A 19,933-nucleotide genomic window follows, 5' to 3' on the forward strand; every position below is an offset into this window, starting at 1 on the left:
TTTCTACTTTAAATGACTTTCTTTTCAGATTACATTTTTCTTCATGTATTTCATGATTTATAAGATATGATTAATATTTCTTCTATTTACAATCTGGCCAAATTCACAACATTTAGTTCATTAAGAGCTTTACTGGAATACTTAACACAACAGTAACACGGTAGGTACTTAAGGGTTGCTTATTTCTTAGAGCTGTTTATTTCCTTTCCCTTCTCCCGACTTTCACCAGTGTGTGGTTCATGCTGTCACATGTGAAAACTTTTTACTGTTAGTGGCTTCTCTGAAGTGTTTGCGGAACTGGGCAACAAAGAATGCCTTGTTTATTCCTTTTATGTATGGTGATAGGTAGTGTTTTGAGCAAAGCCTGGTCTTTTAAAGGAAATATAATTTTAAAGGTTGCTTCAGTTGAAATTTATAAAGGCAAAAAGTCAGTATTGACAAATACTGTGTATCAAAATAAAACTATTTTAAAAGGCAGTTTGAACTCCTAAATAAATAAATAACGTCCTGAGGTTTCATCCCATGTAATTTCTTTAATGCCCACTATGCCATTTTTTGCTGTTTAACAAAGATTTGCAAATAGGAAAATTAAAACGCAGGTTAAATTTTCAAAGATTGCCACTCTGCTTTTCTCTAAATGACAGTTCTACACTACAAGTAATGGTGTGAAAAACAACTGGTACAGGGGTTTGCTAGCGCCCCCCTGACATAGATAGAATTACTATGGTAGAAAGCTTTGGTTTTTATTACTGCGTGAGATGATACAACTCTGACACAACAGCTTCATGTACTCTCTGGTGCTGTATTGTTAAAGCACAGGTGTAGCAGGAGTGTTGTGTGGTCAGCGGCTCAGTTACCATGACTTTTAATGGTGCTAACTGTATTGAGCATGAACAGCTAGTGTGTGATTTATATGTAATTTTGAGCAGCTGGGATGTGGAGAATTGATTTTTTTTTTTAAAGTATTAAAATATCTTTGATTTTCAATTTTTTGTTATGATCAGCAAGCAGGCACCTTGATTTAAATAAAAAGAATTTTTTTCCATCAGAGATAGTTGCGGATTATTTTCACTGTCTTAAAAAATCACTCTTAAGGAAACATTTTTTTATTTTTTTTTTTCCACCCACTGACTCATTAATCTACATTGGTTCCACTTTTTGCTACCCAGGAAAATGCGTTGTGACTTCATACACCAGTTAATACAATATATTAAGGTCTATAAGTACTTTAAGTATACAGTTTCACTTTGCCAAAAAATAACGATTTATTGCATTTTTCATTCAGGCATTATTTACATGTGACTTGTGTTGAGTTGCATGTGATTGAAATGGGCGTTTTGTATAAAGCAGCATAAAAATATCACTCTAAGGTTTGAGGTTTTAGAAAAAAAATCACTTACATGAAAAGTGTCCAGCATGTTTAAAGTGGTTTCATTTATCAGAATATATTTAGTGTTTAAAACTGGCTTGATAAATGCAGTAACTAACCACAAACTTGGTAGTTCTGTTCAGCAGTTTATTTAGGATTTTGAGACAGGTAGTTCTTGTATATGTACTTTAATCATGGTCTGTAAGAGAAAAAGCACCTTTAGTGCCTTTTTTTATATACTGGAAATCAACTAATTGAGAATGTCAGTTTATTCAATCTAAAGAGGAGACTGTTTATTGTAAATGCTGATTTAGCACTTAGTAGATCCTGTCATTCCAGATGCTTGAATAATATGAAGGTAAAAATCTGGATTTTTGAAAACCAGATTTTTTTCTTTTTCAGAAAAAGAACAGGTTTAGTATATGGGGAAATTGAAATACCTGCAACAGTTGGCTGCTTAGTGATCTTAAACATTATTTAGTACTTTGAGTGCTAAGTTATCCCACAGAAAGGTCTAGTAGGTGTATTTATGCAATAGTAATTCCTGGTTTTTTATTGGTCTTTGTAGTACAAGTAGAATTGCACTGTATATTAAGATACTTCTGTCTGGGGAACAATGTGTTTCTCTCTAAGGTAGGAAAAACTGTAATGGAAAGCATCACGTAGCATATTTCTGAAAATTAATGAAAATAATAACATTATAAGGCAGGTAAAAGATAACATCCTACTTTTAAAAACTTTGGGTTTTTTTAATTCACCCTAGAATAGAATCTTGTATATCTTTCCGTGGTCTTTTAATGATTTTTGAAGTGCTGTTATCACAAATTAGAAATAAGAAGCAATTCTACCTTGACTCAGAAGTATGTAGTAGCAATGAAGACAAATGCTCATGATTTAAAGTTCCTTGAGGGCCGAGAACTACAGAGATAACTCTTGTCCTGAGTAGTCCCAGAGAATGTACTAGTAATTATGTGATAATGTGTATTGTATTTGGTTGTTGCTTTGCTGTATTGTATTGAATCAGTGTAGAAAGGTCACACCTGATTTGCCCATGGAAGACTGGTTAAATTTCAGAGATGTGAGACTCCCCTAAGATGAGAGGCAACTTGTGTTCTGCAGAGGTACATTTAATTCTCCACAACTCTCATGTTTCAGGGGAGGAAAAGCAATTAAGAACAAAACCAAAAATTTTTCAGCATTTGGGATGAGCACATGGGAGTGTTTTATCGTTTTGTTTTGTTTTTTTCTGTAAATATTGAATATTCATAGAATCATTAAATAGTGTTGGGTAGTTAATCTTTGGTCTTTAATGTGTTCATTAGTCAACTGTGGCCTAATGGTGATTGAGTACTTCTCTTACTACATCATCTTATATTGATCGTAAATGCAGTTACTTCTGAAGGATAATGAAATAATTTTTCTCTAGTTTTCAGACAACAAAATTTTATTTCAATATTAATGTATTTTTGTACTGAAATGTCATCACTCATCACTTTTCATTTCCTGTCTTCTAGTTGAAGCTTTATATCAAACCACTTACCCAGAATATCTCCAGTACATTTACCTAGTGGCTCCAATATCTCTTATGATGCTAAACCCTCTGGGGTTTATCTTCTGTGAAATCCAGAAGTGGAGGGATAGTCGCACTGTGTCACTCAGCAAAATCAAAATAGTGGGCCTAGCACTCCTTCGAGTTTTGCAGAATCCAATTGTATTCATGGTCTTCATAGGAATTGCCTCAAACTTTATTCTTGGCCAGAAAATTCCCGAATACCTTGAAAACTTCCTTGACGGACTGGGCAGTTCATTTTCTGGCTCCGCACTTTTTTACCTTGGACTAACTATGGTGGGACAAACAAAAAAACTGACAAAGGGTATGTTTGTTGCACTGATCCTTCTCATCACAGCTAAACTGTAAGTTTGATTTATGTACTTTTATAATTTTTGTTCTCTAGATGTTTTAAGCTCTGAATATGCTGGTCAGATGGCTTTTCTCTCAAAATCTTTAAAATGATAGTATGTTTCACTTCCAGTATTTTGGGTGAGTGCTTCCCAAATTCTTTGATAGTGTACAACTGTTAACTTTTAAAGGAAGTGTAGAAGACTACAAACCTGTTGTCAGGCTCTGCAGAGAAAAAAATTCAGGGGTGCTGTGGCTTCATGGTCTGCCCGCAGGCCATCTGTCACAAATTGAGTGTTTGGGGAATTATTAGCTTAAATGAAAATTTAGTAGTTAAATAGTTAGACAAGAGTGAGTTTAAATATTATTTAATTAGTATTTGTATTTTCTTTGGATTACACAGTACTTCTCTAAATTAGTTGATTTTCCTTGCTTTGTCTATAAATCTTTGAAACTGCTATATTGGAAGAGCTTAAAAATGGTCGCTTTACACTCTTAAACTCTCTGACTTTTAAGCATGAATAAATGACAATTTGAATTTAGAACTTATGCCATCATTATCTTCCCTTGAATATATCTGTTACTGGTGAACTAAATATTTTATTTGCTACAGAGCTACAATTACCATAATAGAAGGATTGTTTGGTGGTTACGTTTATACTGTAAAATTTGCAGGTGCATTTGGATATCAGTACAACTAACTAGCAAACTTAAAAGACCTAGCTTGTAAACCAGCTGAATGGCAAATTTTGTAAGAACATGAGAAAAAAAAGTTTTTTAACATTACCACTTTGCTTTGCTAGTGTTTATGTAATTAGCCGTGTAAGGCTTACATAGTGAGTCTGTGTGAGATCTGGGGTATTGCTGAAGGCAAACAAAATAGTGTTGTTGCAGGGATGGCTTTTTTTTACTGGCCAAAACTTTCAGAAGGGATACTTAAGCTTGAGCCCATACTGTATTTCAGACAGCTTGCTGAAAAGTGGTCTAAATTGCAAAACTTCTGACTGCTTATAGCTACTATTACTTTAACAGTTGAAAAATTAGGGGGTTTTTTATATTTTACCTTTCTAAATCTGAGGTTTATACAAAGAACATGTCTGCACAATCAGACAATGTGCTTATATCCTAGAGTTGGTTGTCGTTTTTACTTTTTTTGTGTATGGGTTTTTCTGGTTTAACTTTAAATTTTGCAGCAGCTGGTAAATGTCATGGTAACAGTAAAGGCAATCATTCAAAGTGATGTCAGGATTTTGCTTTTCATAAATAGTATTCAAACAAGCCTTAAATTGCCTTTTGGTTCATTTTCTGGTAAGAGTCTATTGCTATAGCTTGAGTAATTTTTTTTAATTACTTTTTTCCCTCTCTTTTCAGACTTATGATGCCATTTCTCTGTAGAGAAATGGTGGAACTCTTGGACAAGAGTGACAGCGTAGTCAACCACACCAGTTTATCAAACTATGCATTTCTTTATGGAGTTTTTCCAGCAGCACCTGGTGTCGCAATATTTGCAAGTCAATTTAATATGGAAGTAGGAATTGTATGTGGTTAGCTTTTCCCAAACATGTACCATCTTTGAGCTTAACTTTGTTGATGAAATACTTAAATAAGTAGGCTTGATAAATTTGGTTTTTAGTAGTATAGACTCCTTAGATTTACTTGTACTCCCTAGATCTCAAATATAAATTATATTTTAGATTATTAAGCAAAGTACTCTCTCCTGATGTCTCAAGTGTCTTGATAGTACGCGTTCATAAATAAGTCCTCATACTTTTCTTATTTGTGACTCTAGCAGGAAGAACTAGGATACCTTTATATTTCAAGAACTTGTATCTTTGTTGTGGGTTTGTTTCTGGTTTTGAGTTGTGGTTGTTTTTTTTTTCCAAAGACCTCATCTTTGAGCCACTGTTTTTGTAGAAAAAAACAGAAATTATGTTACTGACTTCAGTAAGAACAGTGTTAGCTTAATGCTGAAAATTTGTGAAAGAACTTATGCTTTAACTGATTCTGTTGCATTGCCCTTCAGTTAAATCTTGCAATACGAATGCATTTTTTTATAGTAGGAGGGTATCAGTTATCTTTTCAGCTTAAAATACAAATGTTGTAACTGTTTCTTTTCTTCCACTTGAAGTGACATTAAAACATTCCTGTTGACTTCTATTGCTTTTAATGTTATCTATGTTGAGTTTTTTTTTAAAGAAAATTAAAAAAAAAAAGGTACAAAAAGTAAACCATACAGGATAGGATTTTGTGCCCAACAAACTCAGGAAATCTCTTTAAAACAGAGATCTGTAGTATCTGTAGTATGAATAACAATTCACACTTCCGTCACTGTGCAAATTCTAGAAAGCAGAAAGACAATGAGAAGTCAAAATAGAAATCACTTAAATGAAATATATATGACTTCTTCACATGAATTGGTGCATATTCGTATTTGCATAACTATGTTTTCTTATTTATGGTGTGAATATTTGCATCCAAAAGTAAATTGTGACATTGTAAATTCACCCGTAGGCTGTAGTCATTAGTATATTTGACACCCATGAAAAAGTTCTGTAAAAATTTGCAGTAGGGAATCTCTATTCCTACTATTTCAGAAGCCTGTTAAAAATTTCAGTTTAAATGTATGTATAAAATGGATACTTTCTGACTCAAATTCTAAATAATTTGTTGTAGAAACAACTCAGTGATTTGTTAAAAGTCTATGTACATTTAATTCACAGGTACAATTTTGCCAGTGGTTGTATTCCTGAAAGCAGATTATTTAGTTTGAGATCTGATTAACTCTGGTTTTGTTTGTTTGACCCTTTTTGCAGATTACCTCAGGCATGGTGATAAGCACTTTTGTATCTGCACCTATTATGTATGTTTCTGCGTGGCTCTTGACCATTCCGTCTATGGACCCCAACCCACTGGCATCTGCACTCCAAAATGTTAGCTTTGATATAAGTATTGTCAGCCTCATTTCTCTGGTAGGTATTGATGAAGTGAAATACAAAAGCACACAGTCGTGTCAGGGTAACATTAGTACATAAGCAGCAAATGAAGTCATGATGAGACATTTCCTTGTCATATCCTGTTGCAGAAGGATGAGGAAGGAGTTAAAAATCTTCTTGATTTAGCAGTGGGTCAGCTGGAAAGCTACACTGTAGAAAAAGATGGTTAAGTGAATTAGAGCACTAGTGCAGGGCTTAAGAGTTTGTCCTTTTTGTGTGTTGCTTGTTTTTTTTAAATAACAGGATGTGAGGGAGTAACAGTACTAGCTTACACCACAGGGACTAATTATGTCAAGCCATGTGAGGTGCTTGGATATCACAGTAATGGAGGCTGTGTACAAAATTCAGCTCCAGAAATGTCAGTGAATATTTATTTAATAAAGTATTAATGAAAATGTTTAATTTGGAAGTTTTAATTTAGCTTTATCAAATTCCTTTTCTATAAATTATTTTCTTAAAAAGTGGGTTGATAATCCGGAAGTCCAATGTGAATTGTGTTTTGGCTTTATAGGCACTACAGACAGTGTGTTTGTTTTTTTAAAATAAAACCATCCACATTGGAGGGAGTTGGAATTCTTTTAAATTGTCTCACTGAAGTCCTCTTGTCTTGAAACAGTGCCTCAAGGGAAGCCACAAGTAAACACTTCCTCTTGATATCACAGGTCATTTTGGGAGATTCAGGGGAGTCGGGGGGAATTTTAAATTCTAAATTGCTGGGCTAGTCTGTAGTCGTTTGTGTTCTGAGGAAAAACTAGGCTTCTGCGCACCCGCACCAAAGGCAAGTTCTTGGTGCTTCCTGGAAATATTTCACCATCGTGAGAACACAAAGATGCATTGCTTTTTCTGGCTGTAGTTGCTGAGGTATAGGGGCTGGCAGCAGATGGTGTGGAACTGACCTCAGTAGTCATGTTGCTAAGAAACTTTTCAAGAAGATTTGTTGTATATTTACTTTCACCATAGTCTGCCAGAATATCCCTCTGGTTCTTTTGGGTTTTATTCTACTCTTAAGTTCAATTTTTTTCTTGTATGTTACAGATCTGGTCTCTTATTGTTGTTCTTCTGAGTAAGAAATACAAACAGCTTCCTCATATGATTACAACAAATCTACTTGTTGCTCAGGTCAGTAGTAAGAAGAATGCTGTTGTGTGAATTTGGGGGTTTTTTAAGACTTTTAACATTTTTAGAAGTTTGGTTTCTACAGTGATATCTTTGTAGCCATCTGTGGAGGGCAGGGGAATCTAATGTGCAGCCTGTCTAAACAATTTCTGTGCCATAAAATACATCCTTGAAGAAAATGATAGTTGATGCTGGTGGTATGGTTCTCAAACAGCAGAATGGACAAAGCAGCAATCAGAATGGAGAATGGCTTCTGAAATATATTTTTGGTTACTGTGTAGTACTGTTGGGTGCACTTCTGTATCAATTTATGCCAATCTGAAGTCGGCAATGCCAGGATCAACAGCAATGTGGTGACCTGATTCAAGGTGCTAAATGGAAAACTAATCCCCATGCTGGTTTAGCTCCCTGAAGTGGCTTGCTGAGGGATCAGACAGGTGCCAGTGCTGATGCAAGGAAGGGCTGTGGGAATGCATGGCTGGTGGCTAGGGAAGGGCAAAGCCAAATAGCTCTGGATTAATTTTAATTGTTATTTAAACTGAGAGAAAACTACAGAGTACTGCTGTTCCTTCTTCCCTTGACATCAACTGCACAACTGCTGTTAAATTCAGTGAGAGCAGCCTGTGCTTGTAATATATCTGTGTGGTAGTGCTTTCTGGTGTGTTCTGTAGGTTGTGGGGTTTTTTTTAAATAGATATATATAGTAAACTTTGAGTTCTGATCATGATACATTTGAAAAAAGTCACGTATGAGAGTTGCAGATGCTTCTTGTCTATAACAGCAAAGTTAGCTTTCATCTGAAAAAAAATTTCAACTATTGTATTACTGTTTCCATAATACTTCAGCCTATCTTTTCAGATTCCTTCAGTACTAAAACTGTCATGTATGCAGTATCACTGGTGAAAACTTGTAAATTTCTTGGTTGAACAAACATCTGTTGACCTCAGCTTCATGTCCAAATCATTTCAGATAAATGGTTTATACTTAATAAAAGCTTTACATTTTATTTATTATATATAAAGATTACATATTTATTTGCCTTACTCCCAGTTTATCTGAGCTATATAATTGCTGTCCAAAAAACCCTTCTGAAAATAGGGTACTGTAGTGAGTGACTTAACTGTAATACTGAATTTACTGCTGCACTGCTTTACTGCTGTGAGAACTATCCAATTCATAAAGTCAGATTCCAGTGAATCTGGGGGTGGAGTTTCAAAGCTTATTGTAGCTATATTACACTGTGTTCAGTTTTTCTTCTCATCCTGCTTTCCCCATTTAAATGATGGCATCTTACCTTTCTTTCCAGTTTATTGCTTGTATTGGAATGGTGGTATGGAATTTCGTTGTTAAAGAGAAAGACATCACCATGCAGATCCTAGTATTTATATTCCTCTACAGCTCACTTTATAGCACCTACCTGTGGACAGGTATGATTTTTCTAGGTAGAACCTAGGTACTGTAATAAAAGATTAATGTACTGAAATAATTTTATTATATTACTCAGAGTAATTGTTCCTTTCACTTGTATGTAGTTCTACAAATATGCATACTTGTGAGCTGTGCCACACTGCAGCACTAGCAACACAGGGCTTGGTGTCAGGCACTGCTGCTGCTAGTGGAAGCTTATACCTAGGGCAGGTCTTGTTTGTCTTTGCTAAATAGAGCAGCCTTACTAGCTTGTAACAACAGACAAGAACCTGCTCTTGAGGCAAAAGCCATTACAAATACAGTGAATGTGGTGGGTTGTCCTTCAGCTAGTCAAAATCTTACCAGTGATTTTTAATTAATGCAGAGTTTAAGATTTTAGTTATTCAGCATTAAGTAGATTTAAAAAAATTGTGCCTCAGAGAAGTAGGAAATACAGAATAAAGGGAAATACCAAAGTAGCTTTAACACTGCTTTCCCTGGCAATTGTAATTTCTAAAAACAATGTGTGTGTTATGCAGGTGTAAATGATTAATGAAGGGATTACTTGAAATAGGCAGAATTGAAAGATGCATCAGGAATCTTGGAGAACCTTAGAAGTATGATTAAAAGAAAAAAAAAAAGGAGAGACTTTGGGTATTCAGGAGACTTTTTATACCGTTCTTGAGTCCAGAAGTCTAAGGGTTTAGTTCCTGTGGTATTTGTGTTTAGCTGAAACAGGTAGCTTATGATTAGTATAGCCTAACATGAATACTAGCTTTGCTTCAGCATGGGGAATGCTGCTGAGCTTCTGAGTTGTGAATAGAATAGGCAGTTCCAGAAGCTACTTCCATATATAGTTCTATATGTAAAAATGTGTAAAACTTTTTTGTTAAATTTATCATTGACTTTATGAGGACCAGTCAGTTTTTAAAGAAATGTTGTATAACAGAATACAACATTATTTGTTGGTTACTTAAGAGTGTCAGTCTAGAGCAACTGCTGTTGATACCTTCAGAAATTAGTTACTTGTGTCTTCAATGTTCTTATGACATATTTTCTACACTTGTGAACCTTTCTAAGCATTTAGAAGTGGATGTTTAATATAAAAGGTCATGGAATTTCTTCCATGTTTCATGATTAAAATGATTTTTTTAAGGTAGTAGATGTTTCTATTTTACTTTCTCAGAATACAACTAGAAAACCAGTTTTGAACTATTTGAAGGGCTGAGAAGAATGTCGTGGTTATTGAGCAGGTCACATCATAGAGTTTCTAGATTGTATTTATCAGTTCCCTTTTTAATAATAAACAAGGCTTCTTTTTTTTTTTTTTTGTAGGTTTTCTATCTTTCTCTTTGTTTCTGTTGAGGAAGAGAGAAACAGTAAAGATTCCCATAGGGTTTATTATCATAGCTGGATGGGGGTAAGTTAATTCAGATGTTTCCCTGTAGGATTAGTGGGAGCATGCTAAATATGTTACTTTGTTCCTATTTTGCTCTTTCAGAATCCCAACACTTCTGGTGGGAATCTTACTAATTGTTGGTGAACGTAACAACACTAGTATTGACTCTGCCTTTTTCTATGGAAAATACCAGGTATGAACATATTCTGTCCTCATCACGTCAGACTTCTGCCGTGTCTAATACATTATTGAGAAATAGTGTTCTCTGCTTCTGATGTAAGTAGCTTTCAGTCGAAATATAGGCTACCATAATAACAGTATCATTATAGAATGCTTATAGATTGATACAAAAATGTATTTCTGTAATGAACCATTAGGAAAACTTGTTTGAACAAGGACCTTCACATTTAGGCAACTGTGACTAAGAAGAAGAGGGAGTAGGCTTCCCAGAGAAAAGGCTTAGGAGTGGTAATGAATTGCAGAGCCCTTTTCCTGGTGACTAATTTGTAGTCTCACTTGATAATTATCTAAAATTGTTACTATCCAATAGCTAATTAATGGCTTTTGGTCTGTAATAGATAGGATCTACATTACCTGTGTAGCAGTAACTGCTTGCACTGTGGGAGCCTTCTCTGCACAATCATGGGTTGAAAGTCCCTGAGCCTGAACTACTGTTTTTACCAATAAAGAGTTTCTCTTGTCAGAGGTTGCAAAGTGCACTAGCATAGATAATTGTCATGTTTTCCCTCTGTCTTATGGATAGAGAGGCTATGAGTGTCTCAGGATTATTCATGTGGTGCTTTCACAAGTATTAAATAGCCTCAGAGTGGACTCTAGGTATCGGTGGCAGATGATTAGAAGGAAAGGTTAATTAATAGGATGCTCCCCATTGGCGAAAGCATGGAAATTAGAGCTGTGTCAGAGGGTGACAAGAGCACATTCCTCTTTGGAATTAAAAGGTACCTGAACAGAACTTAAACTGGAGCACTAATGATCCTGGGGGGAGGGATGATGGTGATGAGGGGTTGTTTTTGGATTACTGGAAATATTGTAAAAAAAAAATATTTGGAAATAGGGGTCCCCAATTTAAAAAAAAGGAAAAAAAAAAAAAAAGTCTGAGTTACTCGGTCAAGGAAGGTCTCATATACTGATTGTTCTTTCAGTGCCACAAGATGCAAGAGCAGTAAATACAGAAAGCTCTGTCTTACTCAGATGCATTTGTTAGTATATTTAGAAAAGTACAGAAATTAGAAAGACAGATATATGCAAGTATTTTTCTTTATTTTGTATTTAAGTGTATTTCCTTTGCTCTCTTAACAGATAATTACTACAGCAGTGATCCTGTTCATCAGTATATTGATGTCAGGTATCTCACTTATGTGCATGAACAGAAGTAGGCAAGAGTCAAGCTATGAGGTACTGAACCCATATTCACCACGTAGCCAAGTGGAGGATGTTGAAGTGGAAGGTAGTGAGGGCAATCGAGTTTCAGCTGCTGTGCCTCAGCCTTCTCCAGGATCTTCTGCACAGCCATCTGCAGAAAGAGGTAGAGAAAGTAGATTTGTGAAAGAACAAATGTCTCAGGATACAATAAAATAAAATAATGTTCAAAATGTAATTCTGACCTGGGAAGGACAGTTGTTTACACCTTCAAGTGTTACACTAGGACAGGAGAAAATCTAGATATAACTGCCCAAGGACTTAGGTTTATGTTTCTAAGGAAAGTTTGATGTTTATCACTGTAAGGGTGGGGGAAGTGGACAGGAAAAAAAGCATGCGTATGGTTTCTATGTAAGTAGTGGTATCGTGATAAGGATGTGATAAATGCAGTCCACTAGGCGTCTTAGATTGTTTACCCACTAAACTGTGTCTCTGAGAATAGATTATATGCCAGCAGTGTTGCTACTCCATGTGTTTCTAATCCTCCTTGTTTGTATGTAGTCTTTTTGATCACTTCCCATACGTTTTCCCTCTAGCTAGAAGTACTTGCATTGCTTCCATGGTGGAATTGCTATGTTAAATATTTCTATATATTAGTAGTGTAACCCATCTACTCTCTCAGCAAATGGGAAAAATTGTCTGCTTTCTTCTTTTGGGTAATTTTTGAGTATAATAGTTAAAGGTGTATAGAATATATTGTTATACTTGTAAAATAAATTATGGTAGTGAAGGAAGATAACTATCCTGTTACTGTATACGCTTAGGTTGCTGTTCTTGTCAAACAACAAATGGTGAATTATCCTGTGCTAGAGAGAGCAAAGCAGTGTCAAATGCTGTTGAAAGCAAGGTTCCTCCAATTGAGACAGGTAAAGCAGTAGTGTCTCCTTGTTTTAGTACTATAAACTCTTCCACACTTGTGTGTTGTTTTCACAAAGAAGCTGTTTGGGCTGTTGTTCTCTCAACTCTACCCAGATAATTTATATTTCATATTAAAATCAAGTATTAGGCAGTGTTTAGGTGTTTGCTTTCTTCTGCGTGATAGTTGTTAGTAATCTTTCAGTACTCAAGATGAACGGTTGGTTTTGGTTGGTTTTTTTTACCACTAAGCTACTTTAACACATCATTCTGAGCGTTCAGACTTTACCGCTCCATCATTGCCTTGTTTGGATGCTGGGAAGTTGAATGCTTTGCCTCAAGTTTTCAACCTAAACACACTTTTTTACATTCTCATGTTCACATCTTGTGTCTTCTAAAAAAGCCTTTGTTGTAATAATGCACAAGTTTTGAATGAGAAACCTGAATGAGATCTAGAGGAGCAGGCACTTACTGCAGTTTAGATCAAATGTCCATGCTGCTATACTGTTCATGTCTAGGGGAGAGAGATGGAGAAAACTGATTAAGGGGGCCTTAGGAATCACTGAAATAGAAAAAATGGATCGCTGTGTCTGTTCAGCACCTGATGGAAAGCTGCATACTCAGCCCATTCTCATTGTACATTGCTTTCAGTAATCAAAGCTAGCTGCAGTGCAACCTTTCCCTTTTTCCTATTTTCTTTTTCTTGGTTTTTTTGCATCCTTAACAAGGAAATTCATACCTTTGTGCTTTGTTTGGATGCAGCATAACTTTGAAGCAGTCTAAATATTTCATACTGAGACATAGTTATGTCTCCTCTCACAAAATACTAGCTTTCCACCTATTGCCAACTCTTTTATCTATTAAGTAGTTCAGACAAGCATCATAAGAATGTCTTCCAATGACAAAGAAAGGCCAGTTTAATTTTCTTATCCTAAAAGATAAGGTAGAAAATATCTTAACATTGAGTGGAAATTTTTTAGACCTGCTGAGTGAACACTTCAAAACTATACATCAGTAAAAGCGAATTGTAATGGATACACTTGTGTGCCTTTGGCTGCAATAATTACTAATCCTTGTACTATCCCACTGAACTACAATGACAGGTATCTGATGCAAATTCTTAGTTATGTCTTTGGCCAGGAAGTTTTTCACTGCCATCTAGAGGAAGATACTCTGACTTCCTTAGAGCTTTGTGGCTGGAAGACAAGCATCCATTCTCTGTGTGTTTGGCTCTTTTGATTGATAGAATTATGACAGTGTTCTGATATACCATGTTCAAAATACAGTCACAGAACTGAAATTAGATATGGTTGATTGTCTGCTCTAGAGTTCAACAACGCTGAGATACAGAGTAAAAACATTAGACTTGACATTATATTTGAAATATTTATTCCAGAAATTAATTCTAATTTTAAAAACTGTTCTGAGAAATGCCTATTTTTTTGTTATTTCTAGTAGTTTTTCTAAATGTTAACCACAACTTAAGTTTGCATTAAACCTTTGAAAGAAGAGTTCTGTTACAAAAAGTTTCTTCACTTTACGAGCACATGTAAACTACTGTTTCATGTGAGAATAGATGTCTGAACAGGCTGTTGTCAAAGCCAGTATTAAATTTTTTGTGTGTGACTTCGGTACAGATACTTACAAGGTAATTTAACTCAGGAAGTTACATTAAGGAGTTTGCTCATAGAGTTCGTAAGTTAGAAGCCTAATAAAAAATTCTGGTTTGTTTTTCAGCTGATCAGTGTGTGAGTCATTGCAGTACTCAAACCTGTGTATTGGCTCAGGAAGAACAGCTTCTACAGACTGGAGACAAACAGCTGGCCAGACATGTGCTGCTGTGCTTACTTCTTATTGTTGGCCTGTTTGCCGTAAATATTTTTCTCCCCATGTTGTTTAACTCATTGAGGTGGAATGATTTTTAGGAAAGCTATGTAGACAGTCCAGTAAAAATCTTCCAATTACTCATGTAACAATTCATTAAATAAATTAGAGGGTTTATTTTGATCCCTTACTGGAAGAGGGATATAATAAAATTAATTTTTCTGTGCCACATCATAAATTAAAGGCAAGTTAAGATTGATGATGTTAGTGAGCAAGCCACACTGGAGAACTGTAAAAAGAAAAAAAATTGGAATTATATCATTTGGTAATTAATTAATCACTACTGCCCCTCTTCCCATTTTTCTCAAGAGCTAGTCTTCTTCCCTAGACAATAATCAATTGAAAATATAAAGTGAATTCTACTTCTGAAGGAGACTGTACAAAAATTGTTCCATCTGATCATGCTTATATTTGGAGCTTGGAATTTTCTGAGGTGCTTTAGTAATGAAGAATAATGTAAGACTTTATCTGAAATGAGAAAATGCAATTTTGTTAATTTTGTTGCTTTTAGTGGTGGTTTGGAGGCAAGGCAGCTGAGTTGGTGTTGCCAACCATCATTACTGACTAGATCCCAGCTGTGAAGGTGGCTGCTCCTGTGTAAAAGTGTACAATACCAGAAAATAATGCATTAGGGATATAATTTGAATTTTTAACTGTGACAAAGATGAGAAACAACTCTCTGTTTGAATGTAATGCTCAAAGTTGAGCTTCTTGTGGATGACAATTAGGGGGGAAGTATTTTTATTTTAAATGGAAAATACTATGGCATAAATATGTAATGCTGCAAAGCAGGACAGTGTGGCACAACTATGTAGTGTAATAGCTACTAGTGTTGCTTTTCAGGTTCTGTTAAATAACAAAATGGAAGTTTTCCCTTTCTCAAATTTCCTGTATCGAATATTCCATGCTGATACATTTTTTTACATCTTATATATTTGAGGTGTCCCAAATGTTAGCCTCTGCTTTAGTTGTATCTGAATGATTACATAGATACTATGAAATGAGACCAGTTACATCGAAGAATTAGCCTTTACACCCAAAGGGGTTAACTTTGGAGGTTTTATCCTGCTGTCAGGCATCTAAAATCGCTGAAGTGGTATGTGCTTCAGCTTAACACAATCTTAACTATGCAGAAAATATGTAGAAAGCACTGGTCTCAGCCAAACAGGCCTAAAGACAAATACTGCAGATCTGTCTGGGCTAATATTGTCTGTGTTAGGTTGAATATGTAAGTATGCTTAAGGCAAGTTCCTTACATAAACATCTAAAGGGGTAGGACCTCTACACTGGTATGTTTTGCATTATTTTGTTTAAAAACAAACAAGCTCTTCCCTCCACCCCCAGCTATTAAGCCTAACTAAAATGATGTTTTGAGGTGTTTGTTCCTTCTTATTTGTCTTTATCTGAATCATTTGTTAAATAACAACGGTGAAAATTGTGCAAGAATCTATTAGCATGTGAAGAGTAAGAAAGTGCTTTTGATTTTTAACAGTCAGCTGAGGTTTGTGGTTTTTGTTGTGTTTTTTTGTTGTTTTTTTTTTCCTTAATAGAATCTTTCCAGTTGTTTGTGGTGGCTGTTCAACCAAGAGCCTGGAAGGCTCTATGTGGAATTGCAGTTCTTCTGTGCTGTGTTTAATTTTGGTCAGGTACTCATCAATGTTTGTTCTGAAAATTACTTTGTTAGTGGGTGTTGCAGCAGATGCTGTTACAAGCACTGTAAGTTGAAGTCCTCCAACAATGCTGAAGTCACCAGCTTCTTATGTTGTTTTGCCTTTTTTTCTCAAGCTTTTTCTTTTGCTTTAATAGCTTTCTTACCATAATGCATGTCTTTTATGTTCATGAACATTATCAAAGGTACAAATGACAACTGAATGCCAAATGCCTGTGGAAATTGAGTAGGATTTTAGCCTTATTTGTACCAGAAAGCTTTACTGGTGTAGCTTCTGTGGAGTTAACACCAGTATAACTAAATAGGTACAAGATGGCTACATGGATACTTTCACTGTAAGGCTTTAAGTTGTTACCTCTTCAGTTTCAGTTACAACACCATCAGCTAATAGCTGACAGTTAGATGTGTAATTGTTCCAGCTGCACATAGCCTATTTCAGTGCAAACTGACACAAGGTAGCTTGGTGATCTATGAAGGTGAAAGCAAGGCAGTATTTACACACATACTAGAGGAATGTTTTACAGATCCATGGACAGGTGTGCCTGCAAGATGCACTGCAGTATCAAATAATGATAGTAGTTTTGATACAAAAATGGCACAGAAAAATGAATTAACTGGAGAGCATTCTAGCATTCCAATGTAAGTCAGTTCTTTTCTTAACATTAACAAAGATAGATTTAAATAACTGGCTATGTAAGGATAGCCAGTTACCCTTAAGTGTCAGGTGGCATGTCACAACATTAGGTTTACCAAACTGTTTCTTGAAGAGTTTCTTTGGCCTGTTACATTTTAATCTGTCTTTTTAAGGCCCAAATGAAAAAATAAAAGCAGAAACAAAATGCATTTTAAATGATACCTAGAGAAGAGAGATACTTTTCATGGGTGTTTTGGCAATGAGTTTTTAACATTTTATTTCTGTTCTTTAGAAACCAAAGTTTTTGCTTAATGTTGCTTTTTCTGTATTTTTTTTCCTCCAGGGCTTCATTTGCTTTGGTATTTTTGGCTTAGATAAGCATCTAATCATTCTACCATTCAAGCGAAGGTAAATAGAATCTTTATACATACACCTATAAACTTCATTATTAACAATAATAATTTTTAAAGGGTACTTAATGTTCAGTGCCATTGCATGCCATTTCCTGTTTATTCAATCTTCCAGATTTCTTTCCTCTCCCAGTTGTGGAGAGCTAATTGCAGTTCACTGTGCATAAGGTTTTTTTACACTGTCCTAATGAAATTCCCAAAGACACAAATCTCACAGGCTCCTTAGAGACAAAATCTTTGGCAAATGATGATGAAGTATGTGATTGGATCAGTGAGATGATGTATCTTCAGAAATAATTAAATAATAATTAAAACTTAGATGTGAATGCTGAACCTGTATTCATAACCTCATGCAAGTACTTTGTATGGATGGACATTTCACTGTGGAGGCAGAAGTTGTACAAAGCCATCTTTAACTTAGAGCTAGCTGGCTGCGGTGTGAATCCAGCAGCTAAAGCTGGCTCCCAACTACCCTCTGTCTTTCCTTCTGCCTGAGCCTAGAATAAAACCTCTCAGTGTTCAAAGGCCACACGAGTATGTTGTGAAGATTATATATAAAGTACTGGGCACAAAACCAGTAAAACAGTTGTGATAAACTTCCTATGAGTTCCATTCTGTTATTTGCAGTTTCCTTAAAAATGCCTCTGTTTGATTTACTGCTTTTTATTTATTTTCTTTTTTCTTTTTAAGACTTGAATTTTTCTGGGGAGGAAGAGAAGCAGCAGGGCATACAGATCCCTCTGTACCTGAGGAAATCAGGATGACCTGTCAACAGTTTGTTCGTTATCATAGAGATCACTGTGTCAAAAGTATTGTCAGAGGCAGAAGGTAAGGTTCCTCCCTGTATGTATAACCCAATACAAAGGTCATAGCTCATCGTTTGAAAATAATGAAATGTGGTTTAATCTGTCTGTGGGCGATTCCTGTTGTGGCATATTTATTCAAACTCAAGGTGAGGGTTAAGAATTTAGCAGTAACAGAGAAGTGTTTCTGGTCTCACACTGAAACATTGAGGTGTAAGTTACCACATTATCCTATCTGGGTTTTATATAAATTCTAAAAAGCTTTATGTTGTTAAGGCATTGTCCCAGTTTTTGCATTTAGCTGGAGTTCAGGAGAGAAAATATTTCTGAAAAAATGTATTCGATAATACCCATAATAGAGTGCATGTGTCTGAGTTTTGTCAAACTTGAGACCCTTCATTTGTTTTGTTTTGAGATTAAGGTGTCAGTATTTAAGTGACTGTTTACTAATAAATAGCTTTTACAGGAGGCAAAACTATTGCAACTGATGTCAGTGTGTACTCAGAGGCCACTCAGTATGTGAGATTGTAGTGGTTTTAGGACCTTTAGACCTTTTGAGTTCATACAAATTTTTTTGCTTATTCCTCTTGTGAGGCCTAAACCTCAGTTTGTGAGATCAGCAAAACTTTCAGAAGCAAATTAAGATACCCAAATCAAGGATTATGTATTCAGGTATGTGTAGGTGGATGAGAATAGAAAGGCAGACAGAAGCAGCAGGAACAAGAAAAAGATTCTGTCTTTATATAAATATTCACAGTATGAAACGGAGACATGACGAATTGTTCTAACAGGACACTTATACTTTTTTTGTCATGTGAGCTTTTAAGTAGAACTAGTTTGGTGGGATGGGGTGGTCTTTTAATGGTCGGATTGTCCAAAACCACATTCCAGAACTGTTTTTGACAGCATCATGATTTTGTTCAGTCTCCTCAGAAGTCAGTAATGTTCCATAAGAAATAAAGTAATAAAGTTATCTATTTAGGAAAAATGAACTGTGGCAGTTCAAAGACTTGCTTCTTTCATGCCAGACAGAAAGGATGTATCAGAAAACGTTTGGTTTGAAATAGGACAGGTTTTACAGCTGTGTTTCCTGTGCCTCTGCTGCTACTGTGGTTTCTTGGGCTTAGGGCTGTTCATTTGGCTGGGTTTTGTGGTTATTAATCATATATCCACCTGAGAATACATCAGACTGACATTTGTTGCTTCATTGTTCTAATATTATGTTTGTGTGGAGGGAGTTTCATATCTTATTTCTCCTTGTGAGTTAAAGCATTTATCTTCTCGTTTTAAATATTCATCTAACTTAATCCTATTCTCTTTGGTTTAAACATACTGTAACTGAGACCTTGTAATCATGGATTTTTATTTATTTTAATTTTTGCCTCTCTGCTAATAGATGTTAACACTTGCTCTGTGTTACTGCTGCTTTTAGCTTAAAAAAAAAAAAAAAGTAGTTTGTTTTTTGCTGTCTTGTGTAATTGTTAATCATCTTCAGAAACCCTGCACTTGGGTTCCACAAAGCAGATTTTAGATAATCAGAAACATTCATTGCTGCAGGTAAATTTCTGAATGGTATTTTTACTGCAGTTAGGTAGATGTTAGTGGCATTGCCTTATAAATATGTAAAAGAAAATTAGTTTAGTCTTGTTGTAAAGGCTTTGTTTATTCTTAGTACTGCCTGTGTGGTAAATATTTAACTGGATATGCAAGTTAAATGGTTTTTGTTTACAATATATGTAAGCAGTTAGTGTCTGTTTAAAGCTGTAGAGAAATGATAAAATTGAATTAAAGTACAGATTGAGTCCCTGTTGCTGCGGGCATGCCGCACTCAAATCAGATATTTTGTTGCAGAAATGGTCATGCTAATGAGTACATGGGAAGTAAGTATCCAAGAAACAGAATTACATTGTGCGTGTTTTCAGGAAAATTGCTACTTATGTTCACTGAAGTTTATTTGCACAAGCCTAAAATAACTTTGTACCTACATTTTGCTTCTCGTTGAAGTGTCTGTAGGAAAAGGTAGTGAACATTGGCATGTCCCTAATATACAAAAT

The 19,933-nt window shown here is 35.4% G+C and overlaps 1 protein-coding gene across 6 annotated transcripts in view; it reads left to right on the forward strand.

Moving 5' to 3' along the window:
* The window catches only part of GPR155 (G protein-coupled receptor 155), a 30,602-nt gene that overhangs the window by 8,483 nt on the left and 2,186 nt on the right, over positions 1 to 19,933 (forward strand). For 4 of the 6 annotated variants that reach the window (XM_074873187.1, XM_074873183.1, XM_074873184.1 and 1 more), the window contains 13 exons: positions 2,884 to 3,283; positions 4,641 to 4,806; positions 6,083 to 6,238; positions 7,298 to 7,381; positions 8,685 to 8,805; positions 10,121 to 10,205; positions 10,287 to 10,377; positions 11,505 to 11,730; positions 12,389 to 12,490; positions 14,217 to 14,350; positions 15,914 to 16,009; positions 17,010 to 17,074; positions 17,767 to 17,904. In XM_074873187.1, coding sequence (XP_074729288.1) covers positions 2,884 to 3,283; positions 4,641 to 4,806; positions 6,083 to 6,238; positions 7,298 to 7,381; positions 8,685 to 8,805; positions 10,121 to 10,205; positions 10,287 to 10,377; positions 11,505 to 11,730; positions 12,389 to 12,490; positions 14,217 to 14,350; positions 15,914 to 16,009; positions 17,010 to 17,074; positions 17,767 to 17,904 — 1,864 coding nt within the window. Of the gene's footprint in view, positions 1 to 2,883; positions 3,284 to 4,640; positions 4,807 to 6,082; positions 6,239 to 7,297; positions 7,382 to 8,684; positions 8,806 to 10,120; positions 10,206 to 10,286; positions 10,378 to 11,504; positions 11,731 to 12,388; positions 12,502 to 14,216; positions 14,351 to 15,913; positions 16,010 to 17,009; positions 17,075 to 17,766; positions 17,905 to 19,730; positions 19,760 to 19,933 lie in introns of all 6 variants that reach the window. The other 2 variants (XM_074873186.1, XM_074873185.1) reach the window with 2 other exon arrangements.

The sequence above is a fragment of the Strix uralensis genome, chromosome 6 (genome assembly GCF_047716275.1).
Source record: "Strix uralensis isolate ZFMK-TIS-50842 chromosome 6, bStrUra1, whole genome shotgun sequence".
Taxonomy (NCBI): domain Eukaryota; kingdom Metazoa; phylum Chordata; class Aves; order Strigiformes; family Strigidae; genus Strix; species Strix uralensis.